General features: G+C 35.4%; 2 protein-coding genes across 2 annotated transcripts; one reads left to right on the forward strand and one right to left on the reverse strand.

The window, feature by feature from the left end:
- Positions 1–1,367: 1,367 nt before the first annotated feature.
- Pex1 (peroxisomal biogenesis factor 1) lies at positions 1,368–13,016 on the reverse strand. Its single transcript, XM_076773977.1, has 15 exons — positions 12,713–13,016; positions 11,557–11,772; positions 11,306–11,420; positions 10,221–11,199; positions 9,790–10,004; positions 9,553–9,709; positions 9,316–9,478; positions 6,252–6,411; positions 5,348–5,664; positions 5,131–5,195; positions 5,003–5,062; positions 4,731–4,917; positions 3,962–4,135; positions 2,311–2,423; positions 1,368–2,247 (listed from the first exon to the last, which is right to left on the reverse strand). The coding sequence occupies exons 1-15, from the start codon at positions 12,803–12,805 to the stop codon at positions 2,175–2,177; spliced, it is 3,087 nt and encodes a 1,028-aa protein (XP_076630092.1). The 5' UTR covers positions 12,806–13,016; the 3' UTR covers positions 1,368–2,174.
- Positions 12,690–18,630, forward strand: Cycb3 (cyclin B3). Its single transcript, XM_076773980.1, has 8 exons — positions 12,690–12,906; positions 13,460–13,684; positions 15,016–15,276; positions 15,350–15,685; positions 15,773–16,222; positions 16,298–16,453; positions 16,553–16,833; positions 16,937–18,630. Exons 3-8 carry the CDS (start codon positions 15,049–15,051, stop codon positions 16,986–16,988), a joined length of 1,503 nt encoding a protein of 500 aa, XP_076630095.1. The 5' UTR covers positions 12,690–12,906; positions 13,460–13,684; positions 15,016–15,048; the 3' UTR covers positions 16,989–18,630.
- Positions 18,631–18,755: the final 125 nt, after the last annotated feature.

Below are 18,755 nucleotides of genomic sequence, written 5' to 3' on the forward strand. Positions count from 1 at the left end.
ATACTTGACTCGAACAAGCGAATGACAAATATGGCGTCTATGAAAATTGAAAATTTCGTTACTCTTGGATAACCCTATATTATTAAGTCCACTATCACAAAATGCGTCCTGAAAACGTGTTGTCGACCCAGTGACCAATGTCACGAAGTCTGAATTTAAGATAAGGGCTGCCATTGTCTCGAATAATCTTGGTGAAGTTCGAACGAACCGACTCGCGTTACGTTGGAAGAACAAAACCTGGACAATCAATCGGGAAGAAGAGTGGCTGGAAGAAAGGCAGAAACGAAAATGCCAGCAGCCGTAACAGCCGTGGGTCTGCTTAGCATAAAAATGGCCAATTATCCGGCTAACAAGCCAGCCAGAGCGACGAAAACCCCGGAGAAACGCGGGGCTGGCTGGTCCTAACTCCGTTAGCGCCTCGCCTCCTGAAGAAGATTAGTTAGCGTAAATGCCGTCGGTTGTAGCATTTTTATTCCTGATTACCGTTTCTCGTCCTGCTAATCTCGTTACTTTGACATTCGAAAACTTGACTGCGACGTCTCACCGACTCTCGTTCCGCCACTTTTCTTCGATGCAACGAAGGTGGAGAAACCTACAAGCAGGAGGGAACCAAGAAGCATCGGTCTTCGCGTTCCGAAGGATACGCAACAATGCCACCATGATTTCTACGGGACTGAATGCCATCCTAATTCTTCTGGGTAATAATCGCGAGCACAAGTTTGTTTGCTTCCACGTTTACCCGGTGGCCCTGGTTTCCTGTATTACGGTTCTTACGATTTCCCTCATCCAAGCATTTTTATTCGTGCGTTTCTTTAATAAATTAACGTGGCTACAAAAGGAGAAAGAAGTGTTAAAGCTTGCGAATAATCACTTTGACTTAGAGTTAACTGTGTTTAGCTCTCTTTCATATTTCACGTCGCATTGTTTTTAAAATCTCATTTCGAAATGGCGTCCTTTTGTTTGGATATGCAAGCTTGGCCGTCCACCGTAAATCTGTTCATTATTATGAACTCTTTGCACTCGTATTTATATTTGAGAAGGCTACCAATCTTTTATTTATTTATTTTATTTGATATATACACACACATTTAAGCAGAAACTAAAAGTTTTGTAACAAGGGTCCCTGCAATGAAATACTAATGTAAATATATGTGTCGGAGAAACAACTTCATCGGAGATTGCTCGCGGTAAAACGTATAATGTCGCCTGTACAAGTACAAAGGGTTAAAGTCGGTTAAGTTCGAGTTGCGTTTACAAAAAAAGTAGAGAAAAAAGTTGCTATCTTTTCTGAACAAAACATCTTTGTAAGATGAGAGTAGTCATTCTCTATATAATTACCAAAAGCTACTATCAGCTGTGCGTACAGAAAAAATTATTGAAAAACATCTCGTAACGTTTTGGACACCCTCAGAAAATGGGGGACGAGACGAACGTCGTTGCCCCGACGAAGATATAATTTCTTTAGAGTCTACTTATCCAACCCTCAAAACTATAAACCAGAAACACATGTCGACGGTGAGGGGTCGGGTGGGAGGCTGGTTAACCAAGCAGAGGCAGCCGAAAGCTAGAGGCGGATGTCGCGCCGGGGCAAAGTTAAATTAAATCACGGGCGAAGGCAGCTAATATTGTAGTTTATCTGGCGGGACATTAGCGCGGTGAAATATGCGCCTCCTTCGCCCGAACTTAAAATCAAGATCCACCGAAGTTCAGAGCTCGCTCGCTCTTCTCCTACCGTCCCCTTCCCCTCCCCCTTCCTCGTCGCGTCTCTCCTAACGTGGGCGCGAGCTCGCGTCCTTCCTGCTAAGTCGCGCATGAAAATACTAATTATTATACCGATTATTAATACGAAAAGTTCCGTGCCGCTGTGCTGTTAAGCTACGCCTGGCGTGGAACGACGCCGCGGAGGCTGAGTTTCTTGAGAGACGCAGGCATCCGGATTACGCTTATACTCGGCTAAACGAGGAAAAGTGGGGCCCCTTGAGTTTCACCGCGTCTAGAATACACGGCTACCGCGCACATGCCTAATAAAACGAATATGGGAATAACACACCGCGTTCTTCTTTCGTGCCGCCATTTTAGACGAGGATCGTCCACGATACAAAATTGTTTTGTTAGAAAAATGAGTACCTTTATTACCATTCACACAAAGAAAAGCGTACATCTCGAGTTCAAACTCATGCTAACGTGGCTTTTTGATTTTTCATTATGTCTTCCGTAAAATTATCGTTCCCTGCAAACCTGGTGTAACTGCAACAAAAACAACACCGATGAAGAACGTAGACCCCATTGAACGTCTCGATAAACACTTACATTCTTTTGTACTTTTCCTTCTCGACGGTGGACAACGAGGGCTGGGTGGACCGGACAGAGTCGACGAGATGCTTCTGGGAAACGACGATGTCCTTAGCTTCGATTTTTCCGTCCTGCGATCACATCGAAAAAGCAATTAATTTGCCGGTTTAAAGCGAAACATCGTGTGTGTAAGTCTGCCTATAAACGTTATCGCTTATAGCTGAGGAGACGTGTTTCTCGCCCGCTAATTAGACGCACAGTTTGGATATTCGTGTTCTTCCGGTAGCTAAGTGCCGACGTAACTTCGTTTTCTCCGTAGGAAGTTAATTAATAGCCTCCCTGCTGTCTCCACAAACGCGACGCTGTCACCGTGTGCGCGTCGGGCCGATTATGAAGCATCAAAACGCAGATAATTTATTTTACCGCAAATATATTAAATTCGTAGAGTTCCTCGCAATCGTTTGTTATAAGCGGATCATTTGAATCAAACCCATCACTGTTTAACCCTTTCGAGAGTCTTTATTGATATGAACAACTAGGAATACCAAATGCAATTTTCTGATATGACTTTTAAAAATAAAAAAATAATTTAATATTATAGATAAATGAAACTTTAATGGAGCTATGCAAAGGATTAAGAAGAGAAACCCTCAAAATAAAGAGAATTTCTGCACCCAAGACAAGTTTTAAATTATGGATTCTAAGGTAACGAGGGCACCCTTGTTGGTTGCCATTAACGTTTCAGCGTCGCCATAGAACGGAATAAAGAACAGTCGCGTTTTTGAAATGTCACGAGACATCTTGGTATCAGGGCGAGACTAAGGATAGTAGGGGAGTCTGCCTTTCGATTTTGCAGGACCGCTGCAGGCCCTAAACCGTGTATCATTATAACGCATAAGATAATAACCCCCTCGACGTTCAGCGAGGCGTAGGCCAGGATGAAGTGGAGCGAGATGGGGGATGGCTGGTGCTCTCGGCAGCATGCGCTAATAAACCTGGTCTACGTTTCCTCAGTTATATCGCGCCACCTACCCACCTACCTAGCTCGGCACTCTATATACATAGACGGGGTATACACCTAACGATATTATCATCATTACGCACTATCTTACTTCGGAAGCTCCCTACAAATGATTCTCGGCCGGAGTCGTGCTAAAATGCTTTTCATTATTGCACAAGAGAGAGAAAGAGAGAGATACGACAGGGGGTTGCAACAAAACGAAACGATCGTTAGGAACAGGGGAGCCGCTTTCTAGCCACGTTCAGCATTCATTTTTCTAATTTTCCGGAGTAACTCGATTAATACGTCGACCGCCATGTCAGTCGAAAGGACATTTCGATTTATTCTGACACGATGAGTTGATCTTGAAAGATGGTCCCACATTTTCGACAACAGAATTTGACCTCTATAAGAACATAATTATGTTCATTCTTTTCCGCTGTAGGGACCTGTGCAACTCGAAATATAAACTAGTTTAAAACTCGTTGCAAAGGGAAGATTTTTATCTTTAAATTTATGGTTGTTTTAAACCATCTTGGATGTTTTGAAAAGTGGTAACTAAAGTAGCTGACCCTGTTATTATATTGAACAGTGTGATTTTTTAAAGAGAATATAGAGGTTGAGGAATAGATTGCTTTTTATTTGGACAAAAATTGTTTGTTTACTCACGGGAGCTGTAGCAACTGCGTCTTCGTAAGCTGACAATCTGGCCTGTGTGATCACAGCATTCAAATCTGCACCGGTGAATCCAGGAGTAAAATCCGCCAATTCCTTTAAATCTAACTCAACTACGTCCACGTTTTGTGTTTTGCAGAGCGCGGCTAAAATTTCCTTTCTGTCCGTCTGCGCAATTTGAAAAATTACACGTTGTTTTAAAACTTCTGGACGTTTGAACGATTTCTTTGTTTCTCAATAATAGCTACGTCTTTATTTATGTTCTCATTTAAGAGGGATCTTCTAAATCAAGAGGAAACTCATCAAGCCTAGAGATTTGGATTTCAGCGCAAGTAGAAAAACAGATTAATGATCAGACGCGTCAGTCAAATCGCACTGTTCAAATTCAATTAACTCGAAAACAAAGTTTCAATAATTTGCACTGTTATTAAAAACAAAACTATGCATTATATATTTCTCATACTATATCTCTTTCTAAATAATTGACATATATATGTGCATAATGAAAACGTTGGATAAATAAAAGCAAATGAAAATCTAAAATTTTGCATGCATTAATATTTCCTCCAAAGATTACAATGGCTCGTATTTGCTTTATTTTCACTCTTGTCAAACTAGAACGACGGAAAATCGAAGCCAATTCATTCGATGTTCTAATTGCAAATTACTAATACAGTTTAAATCGTTTTCAGTGAAACAAAAGTAACGGTATGAATATATAAATCGTGTTAAAATCATGAAATTGTATATTTGAGAACTGTACCGTGTCTGGTATTGGGCAATACAACGCCTTGTCGAGGCGTCCAGGTCTTAAAAGAGCTGGATCCAACAAGTCCGGTCTCGAGGACGCTGCGACAACTGCTACTCCTTCTCTGTCCTCCACGCCATCCATTTGCGTTAATAGTTGGTTCACTACTCTATCGGTCACGCCAGTGCTATCGTGGCCTCGTCTGAAATTGATTACAAAAAAATACAGTAAAATTAGAACGATCTATAATTATCGAACTTCGTCGTTACTTCCAGAAATTGACTCACCTCGGGGCGAGACTGTCGAATTCGTCAAAAAACAGAACGCACGGTTTAGCACGGAGAGCTCTGAAAATTACAGAAAAATATTAGTTTTTAAATGAAAGTATGCAAAGTTCGGTATTTTTAACGTATACCTTTCGAACACGTTCCTAACAGACTCCTCGCTGACGCCGATATATTTCGATAGCAACTCCGGACCCTAAAACGCCATCATGGTAGTCATTTGTTGATATTGTGTATCATGTACATTAAAACAACGAGCACTAGATTATCTTTTGCAGTTTTCATTTTGCCTCGATTTAAAATTCTATATAAAATAATATTTAAAGAAATTATATTTTCAACGGATACCTTCACGCTAATTAAATTAACACCGCATTCGTTGGCGATCGCCTTGGCCAGCATCGTTTTCCCCGTACCAGGCATGCCGTATAACAAAACGCCGTTTTGTAGCTTGATCGGCGCGTTCTTAAATATTTCTGGATACTTCAACGGCCACTGTAGAATTTCTATGAGTGACTTTTTCACCTCCGCCAGTCCTCCGATATCCGACCAAAGGTGAGTCCCGCCTTTGTACAATTGTATGCCTTGCAAAGACATCGGCGTACAATTCTTCAGGCCAATCGACACGTCCTCTTCCGTGATAGCGACGGGCGGCCTCGACGTGCCTTTTATTCCCGGCAAATCAACAATGATACGATTGTCAACGCTCGCTTATTGCCAAGATAAAATTTCAATCGACTACTGTAACCTCGATTCGTACAAAAAGAACGCACGGCGTTCGGATAGAAATTCACAAGGTGTTACAAAGTATGCCTATGCGATTATCTCCATGGCTCGAGAACGTAAGAAGGAGAGGAAAAAGGGGCGTGTCAAGTTTGAGCGTTTTCTTATGAAAACAAAAATTTACTTAATGCCATCGATATGTCATATCGATTAATGGCATTGATATCTAAATACGTGCAAACAAAATGTAGTATTGTACGATAGGATCACTGAGAAACACCATTAATGAAATATATTAAATTATATACAGTCAAAAGGTTGTATGAGACATTTTAAAACTGTTGTGAATCGATTTAAATAATATAGAAAATGAATATGTGACTTCACAATCGAGAGGAATAAGGTAGCTGAAGATTCTGAATATTTTTCGATTCGTTATCAATATATGGTAATGGTTATCGTTGTGACAATACTCGATGAAAATGTTTAATGGTTATAAATTGAAAGCGACTGCAAGAAATTTCGTTACCGTGACGCTTCCAAGCGGCGAACGCAGCTTTCTCCGCCATATCAATCAAATCCTGAACCATCCATCCCTCAGTCTTGTTTCCATAGTAATCCCAATTCACGTCTCCAGGCACGTACAACTTGTCCCCGAGCATTAATTGCAAAATATCGATTCTGTCCACCTGATTAGAGAGCACAGGTTACACCGATAAACAGAAATCGTACAATAACGCAGACGCGTTGCGATACCCTAATCTGTCTAATAGTTCGCTCGATGGTTTCCTAACAGTCTGAGCTAGTCTGAGTCCAAGAGGGGTGAGTCGCCTGGCGTTAGAACATGAAATATTCTCGCTACGTTTCGCGAGGAAAGACATTTACTTCGAAGGACTAATTAACGCGACCAAAAGCATTATTTTCAACGGGGGAAAAAATGTAAGATACCGAGATCTCGATCAAGAAACTGTATAAATAATTTTTGTAGATATAAAACAAGCGTAAAAAATATTCCTTCATTATTTACATATTTTATTATCTTATTCTTTAGTAAATTTATTTCAAATTTGAGAATAGAGTTGGTTTTTCAATGGCTGCAAAATAATGTCAAGTATTTCTACAAAGAGTGATATTAATAATGATATTTGTAGAGGATATGTCTGACAAGGAACCTTCGCGAACGGTCCGGCTTCGATTTTGATGAAACTTCGTACACTTATAAAGCAGCCAAATATAATCGACACGTATTTTTTTTTAGCTGCGGTAACTCGAGTTTAAGGGGTGAAACCACCCCTAGAAAGTTTTGGCTCGAAATGGCTACCTCGAATACGGAAAGACATACGAAAAAATTGTTAATGGGAGAGGCTAATGGTTTCTTATTTACAATAACATGGTGTTAAAAAATTTAACAAAATACAATTTGTTTATAACAAAAAAAAAATGTTATTAACTTAATTTTTCATTTTATTCAAATGTTCATAATGACAAAAAATGACGAGCATTTTATTCCAAATTCATTAGTATGTAACATTTTAAAATTGCCTTTTACAGTTTTGCAGATTTTGATGATTTACATCTTGCGCGTACATCCACTATAGTAGTAGCCGTTCTAACTTTGATTTTAATGAAGCACTGTAGGCTTGCAGTGCATAAATTATACAGTAACAAGTAACAAGTAACAATAACAGTAACAAGTTTCTTAACGGCAATGAAAAGATTAATTGTTTCTATTACCCACCTATGACATCGTGGCAAAGGTGGAGTAATTTATAAATTATAAATACATACAGTGTGTATAGCAATTACTCTATGTAGTTTCGATAATAGTGGTACTCGTCGAAAAAATGTTTGAAACATAAAGATTTCTTACACCATACACATTTACTTATTGCCACGTCACCACAAACATGGCATCTTGGTTCATTTTTAACAAAATAGCAGTACTCAACAGGATTTTGGAATGCATTTGGTTTTTCATCTATACAGGGTATTCGGCCACCCCTAAGAAAAATTTTAATGAGAGATTCTAGAGGCCAAAATAAAACGGAAATCAAGAATACTAATTTGTTGATGGAGGCTTCGTTAAAAAGTTAACAAAATTAAATTAAAAAATTTCAAATCATTCTGAAAAAATTATTTTTGGTTGCGGGGCTCAATTACAATCATTTTTGGTGGATACACATACCCCTGAAATCCTACCCACTTTCGAGAAAAAAATTCGAGTAAGTATTGAAATTTTTAGATGAAAGTAAAAAATGTCAAATCATACTAAAAAAATTATATGTAGTTACAGGGGTCAATTACAAGCATTTTTGGTGAATAGACATACCTCAAAATCCTACGTACTTTCAAGAAAAAAATTCTTTATCGAAAATCTAATGTGAGGCTATAAATGCTTCCTTGAAATTTCATGCATATCTTTAAAACGTCATAACTTCTGAATGGATTGAAGGATTTTAATGTTTAAAAAAGCAATCAACGCGTATTTTAGTAGAGAATATGTAGAAATTCTAAAAATATTGGAAAAGTTGCTCCTTGATCCCGTAAAATGTGAAAAACCCTATAAAAGTGGTCCAATTTTTAAACGGTCATAACTCCTACAATAGTAAAGATATCTCATTGAAATTTTTTTCTGACGCAGAGCCCATGGGCACCTACAAAAAAGTATTATATAATTTTTCTGTAGGTTGTCAAACAAAATTATTAAAAATTAAAAACGAATTTTTAAGAAAAATCGACAGGGGGTAGGTGCCTAAATTTTTCGACGAAAAAAAAATTTTTAATTAATTCTAAAAAAATTATTTTTAGTCGCAGGGGTCAATTGCAAGCATTTTTGGTCAACAGACATACCCCCGAAATCCTACTCAGTTTCGAGAAAAAATTCGAGAAAGTGTGAAATTTTTCAACAAAATTAAAAAATTTCAAATCGTTCTGGAAAAATTATTTTCGGTTTAAAATTAAAAATTTAAGTTTAAAATTATATTGTATAATTTAGTGCATGCCTACAGTGCTTCATTAAAATCAAAGTTAAAACGGCTACTACTATAATGGATGTACGCGCAAGATGTAAATCATCAAAATCTGTAAAACTGTAAAAGGCAATTTTAAAATGTTACATACTAATGAATTTGGAATAAAATGCTCGTCATTTTTTGTCATTATGAAAATTTGAATAAAATGAAAAATTAAGTTAATAACATTTTTTTTTTGTTATAAACAAATTGTATTTTGTTAAATTTTTTAACACCATGTTATTGTACATAAGAAACCATTAACCTCTCCCATTAACAATTTTTTCGTATGTCTTTCCGTTTTCGAGATAGCCGTTTTGAACCAAAACTTCAAGGGGTGGTTTCACCCCTTAAACTCGAGTTACCGCAGCTAAAAAAAATACGTGTCGATTATTTTTGGCTGCTTTATAAGTGTACGAAGTTTCATCAAAATCGAAGCCGGACCGTTCGCAAATGTTCCTTGTGAGTAGAGCCTTTTATTGGGTCAGTTACTGCGATAATTGCACGAACCTCGATGCTTGCACAAATATTTAACCTCGTTTATTCACAACCATCGCGGCCCCGCTATAATTACGTAAATACCTTCTCAAGATTCCGGATCGATAAAAGTGTCCTGAAGAAATTAAATCCTCTCGCTGGCCTTAATTTCTGGCCTATCTTGTTAACGCCAGCACACGTCGCGATGACTGACACGTAATGAGTTCCCTGATACTGCTTCACCGTGTTAACTAGCAAATCCGTGATCCTAGTGACAGAAAATATATACGATTTCCGGTCTTTTTTCAGGCAACGATAAAAAAATGCAAATATGAATAATACCTGGAAGCATTTATAGCGTCCGGAGTATTCTCTTCGTCGTTCGTCGACGCGTTTGTGATTGATTCTAGATCGTCTAGAAACAATATAGAAGGTTCGTAGTAGGCACACTCGGTCAGCACGGTCGTCAAAATCTTTTGAAACATCTCAGCCTTTTTCCCTAACGGAACAAAGCTTTCGTAATTAAAAAAGTACACTGCTAATAGGTTTCGGTATTAATGCATTATTAATAAGTATCACCTTTCAACGATTTACAATCGATCACGTGCGTATGCACGAAATATGGTGCATTTTGCAAAAACTGAACGAGTATCTTGCAAATGGTCGATTTGCCCGAGCCAACATCTCCAGCAATTAAAATGTTCTCTCGATCGTATTCAAAACCCAATTGCGTACGCAAGCCTAGACTGAGATCGAGCGAAAGTTGACATTCCGACAAAATGTTTTTCAAATGTCTGAAACATAAAACATTTTGTCCCCCGTATAATACAAAAATAATTCGAAAATGTAGCCCATCGTTATCATGTCAACAGTAAAAGTATTCATCTTATTCTTAATTAAATGAGGGGGATTAATTTTATCAACTGACTTTGTTACAAGAAAAACAATAATTTTTGAAAAATTATTTTGATCCTGTTAAAATGTTAAGTAAGACCATCTTCGATTATTACCTTATGGAAACCTTTCCCAACTGAGGAACCTCCCGATCCAACCAATCAGGCATTCGCAGATGGCTCTTCTCGTTCACCGATCTCGAGTGTACCCGTAATCTCTTCAAAATGGCCTCGTTTATCGTGGCCACTGTGCAATTTTCCGGCGAAATTTTTACCACGCACCGATTGCCATCATCTAAAACGAGGGCAGCGCAAGAATTGATCAGCAGCCCCTGAGTCGTACGCATTTTGACATAATTCTCGAAACTTTCTATTGGCACCGAGTCTCTCCACGAAAACAGTTCGATGGCAGATGGAACGACTTCCTGAGAAGATTCCAGCTGCCACAGACTCATCTTTCCTCCTATTTTCAAATCCAGACTGATCCTCAGACTGTCCGACACGTAGACGCTTCTATAAAGCGAACTAACGTTGAAGTAGTTTCTATCCAAATTGGAAGATCTCTCTAATAGATCCTCGAGGATGAACAGTCTGACGGTCAATTGGGCGGCTAACTTTGGCACAGAGAATTCATCCGTCGCGAGAAAACTAGTGGTGGTCGTGTCCACGTGTTGTTTAGCCTCTGGCACCTTCCTCGCGCCACAGATCACGAAATCATTTGCAAATTTTGGCGCCTGGCTCCTAGGCACGAACACGTGATACGGACAGCCCGCGATCTCGTCGAAAGCGTTCTTGTCAACGGCAGTCATCCTTGGCATCGGATGAACGCGATATATAGCTGGTTTCTTCCTTTTTCGAAAGCTCTGCAGCAATTCGTAGTTCCTAGCCGCTTTGTCTTCTTGCGCCTCGGAGTCGATTGGATCGACTCCAAACGGCAGAAACTTTCTGAAAGCGTCGTGCAAATTTTCTACGATGCTTGGGAACTGTTTGCTGTTTTTCGTCGAAATCTCTGTCTCGGTATTCGCTACTGCCTCCCCCACGTGCACCTCTGTGAACTGCTCGAGCCTTCCGTACCTCAAACTTGGCTCCAACGATTCTGTGGGAAAAGGAAAGTTTACTTAGAAAAAAACAATAATTTTAAATCTATTTTGTATTAGTCTTAAACAAGCTGGTATATTCCAAGACCTCATATTCTCACTTGCCTACGATAAATGTCACAGAGGAGAACTTCGATACCCATGCGACGACCGGCTGTCCTATCGCCACCACGCGAATTTGATTGAGCAGGGTTGATTGCACCTTTTCCATCTGTACTTCCTGCACAATGGCCCCCGTTTGGATTAGATAAGTTCAAAATAATTGAAAGGAATTTGTACGATTTGGAGAAACTTTGCAAAACAATTGTTATTCGAAAATTTCTTTCCATTTTTTACATCGTGAAACTGAGTCTTACTAGAATTTCCCTGTCGTCCGAAGTCCGGGGTACAACGTTGACTCGCGTTACAAGTGGTAAATCTTTGACTGAAGACACGAATACTTCGTCCCCTTCATTGATATTCAGACTTCTGGCAAACGTGGTGCCAAGGCATAATGTATTGGTGGGATTTATCCCTGCATTGCAGGACGTGTAATACGTTTTATTTTTATGCTCTATTACAATTACATTTTCCTGTAATTGAGAGAGATTACAGAGAAGTATAAAAAAAATAATTATACCGTCCAAAGGTAAAGAAAATATCGAAAACATTATCGGTAAGGTAGTAACGGTAAATCGATTAACTTCTTTATCATGAGCGCCACTACCAGTATTATCGACTTAAGCTAGAATACGACCTCTGCACTCCTAGCGTTTGAAATTAAAATTAAACATTTTCACAGTAAACAAAATCAAATTAACAATCAAATACATGTGAAATACTACAGTAAAAGTTAGATATATGCCCGAAAATTGGGATTCCAACCACTTATGAGTCAATTCTAATTATAGAAACAGCCCGAGTCGACTGTTGAACGTAGAAAAGGACAGCGAATGGAAGAAAAGGTGGTCATTCTCGATTGTCGAGTTTTATGGTATGTCCAACTTGTATCTTATCTAATTTTTACTTTATTCAAATAATTACAGAAAAGGAAATTTTGTTATTTAGCAGCACAAGACAATACCTATAAAAATAAATGTGGGTTTGTTAAAAAGAAGGTATCATCCAATGGCATTGATGATACAGTGGCATTCGTGTATATTCTGTAAGAGAGATTTTCTACATTCTCTGATTTTGTCGATTTTTGTAGTTCAATTAAATATAATTTACAATTACTGTTCTTAAACAGAGAAATCGTTCCAAAATTATTAATATTTTATAAGATCAATATTTCAATTCGTGTGAAACCAGCTTCCATCGAGTAGTCAATCTGTTATATACATCATCTATGGTGAAATGTATACGTTAAAAAAGACATCTGGCGGGATATTATGATATCACTGGGTCTACAATAAGTTATAAACAGCTGATGCCCCGATTGGTAATCGGATTTTCTATCTATGTATTGTAATGTAATACCTGTTTTACAATATACGTGCACCGAATTACGTGAAACATTACATTAGCACCAACCTTAGTTTCTAATTTACGTATCCAGGTGTCCGGCAAATAAACAAAACAATTGTTCACTGTTACATACTTGACTACTAGACGTTCACTCTGCATTCTTAATTGTTTATACGAAACTACAAACAAATGAAACCGAAACTTGGATTGCAATACACGGCGACACACGCGTACGAAGAGAATTTAGAATAAAATATTCGGTACGTGATAAACTCTCACAATATGTGAACAAATATGTTTAGTTAGGTTAACGAACACCGACGAATCAAAACACTTTCCACAAAAAGTTTTATTATAATGCAGCTGCTTGCCTAACTTTCCATCTCAACTTTTAAACATGCTAGGCTTTCGATTGTAAATGAATGACTAAATACAGATCAAAGGTTAATTGTTTATTAAAAATGTTAAGTACTTGCCATTTATATGCAATTATTTACAAACAGTATAATTATGAAATTGAACGAATCAAATTCAAACAATTCCTTGCATCATATGCGTTACATGATAATTTTGAGAAACATAAACCTAATGTATAATTATTATATTACGTTTTATCTCATTTTGTAGATTAGTTAAGCAAATTAATCGACTTGATAATGTTATTGGTCCAAAATTTGATAGTGTGCATTTATAAATGATATTCTTAGATTTAATGTACGCACAAAATAATTGTCATTAATCATATAAATTGTTATAAAAACAGATATGTTTTGAATAAACGGAGTAATGCTTGATTAAAAATTTCGTCGATAGGTGGCAGACGAAAATTTTTCCAAGCTTTTTATTGGTGTTCACAAATTGGAACGGACCAATCAGAGGAGGCACTAATAGTAACTGTGATATTTTGAACCAGCGTCAACTTCAGTTGCTCTGGATGGCCCAAAAGGAAATTGTAGTAACGTACTAGTGGCATGAGAATTCCATAAATGAGAAATCTCAACGTACCAGAGCAAAAAGAATAACTATCAACGCCTGTAGGTAAGTCATAATAGTTCTTTGACGTCGGAAATTACGGGTTTTCATACTAATATTCGATCTACAATCAGAATAAATCAGTGAGCATTTTGGGTTGCTTTTGCAATTGACTTCATGATAGTAACGAAAAATTTTTGATTTCAAACTATTTTATTATTTCCTCGTGCCCAGAAATTTACTTTTAGTGATTGTATTGATGGTTTTTAACATTTGTGAAAAAACGTGTTTTCGTGTTTCTTCTAACGTGTCCTTGACTTACGTTCCCGCGTTTTTTCTCTGTGACTGTATATCGTGTCATGTATCAAGCCAACGAGTAGGTTCATGTACAAAGAAAAAAGGTAAATTTGTTCGATTTATCACAGAAAGTACTCTTGATTTTGTAACGATTCGATCGACCGTTTAATGACGCATAATAAGATTGCCCTAACTGAAAAAAAATTAACAAACTTTATTGAAATATTAATCCCGAAGAATCATCTTCATCGTTGTTAAGCGGCCACGTATACACGACATACGGGCGTAAAATGGTATATTCATTACAAAAATAATACATGTTTCACTGCAGGATATATTATAGATAGAGTAATGTTTAAATGTAGGGTATTACTACTAATATTAATAGTCATTAGTACTTTAAGAAAATTTTGATTAATTTCAGAAATTTATTTTGTTGGGCTTTAGAGATCATTTTACTGTTTTCAAGAATTCATATGTTTTTAATTTACAGTGCAATATTAACCCCTTGAGTGTTACAATTCATTATCGAAATTCTATTCCCAGGTGATATGAATTTTTCATCAGTAGCATATACGCGTATTATAATAGGTCATCCCATAAGTAATATTGTTTTCTGACACTGATTATGGGTACAAGAAATTAATACTTACATTTATTATCAATCATTGATGTTTTGACTATCGCTTTGTATGACTTCACCTTGTAATATCGTCAGCTATTTTTTAATAATATATATTTTTATTGTTATATTTTAATTTACCTTTTAGTATGATATATCTCAAAGTATGGAGCTGGTCAGAATCATGTTCTATAGTATCTGAATTCTGTGCAAATACCTATAATACACAGTACATTGTTTCTGAGTCTAATATAAAATTTGCTTCATATTTTTTTACCTCCAATTTTATTATAAGAAGCAGACAGCATTATTACTCAAAGACTGATTTCCATAGCAATTGATTTCAATTACATTATTCATATTGAATGCTATCATCAAATTAATTTAATTTTAAATTTATTAAAGTAATGATTATACTTTAGTGGTGTCAAATTAAAAGTATTTAAGTGATTAATACTTCACTTTTTTCCTTGCTTAGGGGAAAACCAGAATTTTGTAATTTTAATCATTTATGAGAATGGCACCACCAAAAATTTTAAATGCACAAAATAAACAACAGAGTAATATTAATGCAACTAAGAAAAAAGGAATAACAACAAGAAGTCAAAATTCTGTATTAAGTAATGTATTACTTAAACAGCCCATTCCTGGGAAAGATCCCCGTTTTAAAAGAAAGGCTGAGGCATCCCCGCCAAAAGAAAAAACAACAAAGAGATCTGCATTAGGGAATATTACTAATGTATGTGTCGCTTAAGCATTTTTCTTTTCTAAAATTGTTTTCATAATGATTTTAATATCTTGTATAACAACAGGCCATTGGAAAAACATTAGGGACACATTCACATGAACCAAAGAAAGGTATAAAAAAAACAGTTGTCACTCAGACAAAACCCTTTATTCAAACAAGTTCTGTTAGAACGCTTGACAAAGCTCCATCAAAACTAGAGGTCATACCTACAAAACCAAAGCCAACACTGCGTGCAAAACCAATAAAAAAAGATGATGAGAAAATCGAAATGCCTAGTAAAATTGTATGTATAAGACGTAGTTTAGACTTAGAAAAATCAGAGGATAGTTCTTTATATGTAAGTGCATTAGAGGATGTAGAAGATGACAATGTAAAGAAATCTCGGAGTGGCAATATTCAGGTGAACAATTTTTAATGTTATGGCATATTTTGTTACATTGATATCTTTGTATGTACTTTTTAAATACTTGAATGAATATTTGCACAGTCTGAGAAAACTGAAAAAACAGAGAATAAAAATGAAACTAGTGAACCTTTGGTGTCTACAAAAGTTGAAGAGAAATCAATTGCTGCCCGTTTGAATGCTGCACCTGAGAGAATATTGCCTGAAGGAGTTCAATGGGATTTTGACGTGGAGAATTGGTTGGACCCATTTCAGGTCTCTCACTATGCGATGGATATTTTCAATTATTTAAAGGATCGGGAACGTTTTTTTATTGTTGGAAACTATATGGAAAAACAAGTATGCCTTTCACAGTGGATGAGAGCCCTATTAATTGACTGGATGGTAGAAGTTCAAGAATCTTTTGAATTAAATCATGAAACTTTGTATTTGGCCGTGAAACTAGTTGACTTATACTTAACAAAAGTAACAGTTGGAAAAGAAACATTACAATTGTTAGGTGCTGCAAGCCTATTTATAGCAAGTAAATATGATGTTAGTATTCAAATTATCATTATTTTTTACATGTAACAAGACTTTCTTTGTTCAATATTATTATGATTTGTGTAGGAGAGAATACCTCCAATGATAGAAGATTTTTTGTATATATGTGATGGTGCTTATACACAAAGAGAATTAATTAGGATGGAAATGAGTGTTTTGAAAGTAGTCGATTTTGATCTTGGTATACCTCTTTCTTATAGGTTTCTTAGACGATACGCTAGGGTACGTTTTACCGATAAACTAATTTCTTTCTATTACTTCTTTTCTTTTATGTTGTTTTTATTATATTTTATCATATTATAATGTATTATTTTTAAACAGTGTGCAAAAGTTTCGATGCCAACGTTAACTCTAGCCAGATATATTTTGGAGTATTCTTTGATGGATTATTCAACAATAATGTTTAGTGATAGTAAAATTGCCGCTGCTGCGCTCCTTCTAGCATTGCAAATGAAAGATCTAGGAGGATGGACACCAACCTTAGAATATTATAGTGGTTACAAAGTTGATGATATAAGAGATATTATAAATGTTTTAAACCAAGGATTACATCGGAAGCATAAGGAAGCTCTGACTACAGTTCGCAACAAATACAGCCATAAGTAAGTCTAAAAACATATTATCTTATTTAAAATTATATTTATGTAGTTATAAGCAGTTTGTAGCAGGTTGCAGAAATTTCACAAATATTTTCCTATATTTTAGAATATTCTTCGAAGTAGCAAAGCTGCCATTAAAAGATACTTTAGATATATAAATAATTTAAGAAAAAAAAAAAACATAGGTATTAGAAAACATGGTTGACAATAATATATAGGATGCCTGATTATTGTTAAGTAGCCTATAATGAAATTTATAGTAATTAAGATGGTCGCCGAGCGTTAAAATGTAAACCACAATGATCTTAATTTCTTTAATAATGAAATCGTAATAAGAAAAAATTTTAATTATCAATTAGCCATAAAGCATATGAAATCAAATGACTGCAGCTCAGTTTAAACATTATACACATTCAAAAGGATGACAAAATGCTGGTTTTTTTTGTTTTTTATTTTTTTTTATTTTTTTTTCTAGTTATTTATACAATATTAATAATCTTTATACTATTCTACAATCCCAGTATTTATAAGTTATTTTAATTTTTTTTTTATTTTGTTGAAAAATTTATTTTAACGCCACGCTTTTATACTCCACAACAATTCTTATAAGACATTGGTGTATCGAAAACCTTTTTTTTTTAATGCATGAAAAAATTGAGATTAATCTTTGCTCTCTTTTTTTTTTGCTATATATATATATATACACATATACAATACTATGGTACAAACTTATTGCCATAGATTGAATTAGTACGTACATACATATATGAATGAATTAAAAATTATGCGGCATCTCTGTGTTTTATTAATAAGCCGCGAGGAGAGTGTGGCGTATTGTTATGCATTGTTGTTGCACTTTATAGACTGATGATAATCTGTATGCCCCTAAGATATTTACATTAGGTACCAGCGAGTACGATAACTTTTTTCTTATCACGCAGTATAAAATTACCGGAATAGAAAAAAAAATCGTTTCCCTTCATCATACAAATGAAGAAACTTAAGAAATTAATTTACGTGAACAAACCGCATGAAAATAATGAATTTAAACATGAAAATCTATAACTCAAACTTTCTATTCTATACAAAATTTTATTCATTATCTTTAATCAATTCGTTATGTATATAATCTGATTACAATGGCACATCCATTTTTCAGACCCAACTCATGCCATAGTTACTATATAGTTGTGATTATTAATAAACATGACATAGGTTTTTGTTTACTAAGAACCTGTAATATAAATATATTCAAAACTTCGAACAATCGAATGCGTAAAAATTTTCTCACATAGTATTTATGCAATTTATACGCTAACAAACAAGTTACGTTAGAACGTCTAGAACTTTTATAAAAAAATATATATATATATCAAATTGAGTGGATAGTTGTACATACTGATAACAGTTGTCGATGTGTACATATTTCTAAAAATCAGTAGGACAAATTTAAAGCGATTTATTTATAATGGAAATCATACGAATAAGACTACAGTTTTAAGACCTATTGAAATTAGTTGGTGTATATAATGTCATAATATATTTTTTTTACTATCAGTGAATGTAGTATTACCTAGTGTTTTGTAAGTCGTGTGTATGTGAACCATTGTAAACGAAATGTAATTTAATAAAATCAAAAAATGATTTTAAATCCTCTGTATATAATAAGTATTTTTTACTTTATTCATTAATTGGAATTTAGTGTTCCTAAATTAAAGAGTATTTCATAAATAAAAAGTCGTATTGAACGTACTAATGTACATAAATCAATGATTTTAGAACACGAAAGTATAAAGGTTTTCAGAACATTTTATTATAAACTTCGATTGCATTAACAATTTTTATAAATAAACAATACATTTAATTATGATGAGAACCAGGTACTATAGTTATGACTATGTTATAATGCATTTTTAGTGCAAAGG

This window comes from Colletes latitarsis, chromosome 10, assembly GCF_051014445.1.
Source record: "Colletes latitarsis isolate SP2378_abdomen chromosome 10, iyColLati1, whole genome shotgun sequence".
Classification (NCBI taxonomy): Eukaryota; Metazoa; Arthropoda; class Insecta; order Hymenoptera; family Colletidae; genus Colletes; species Colletes latitarsis.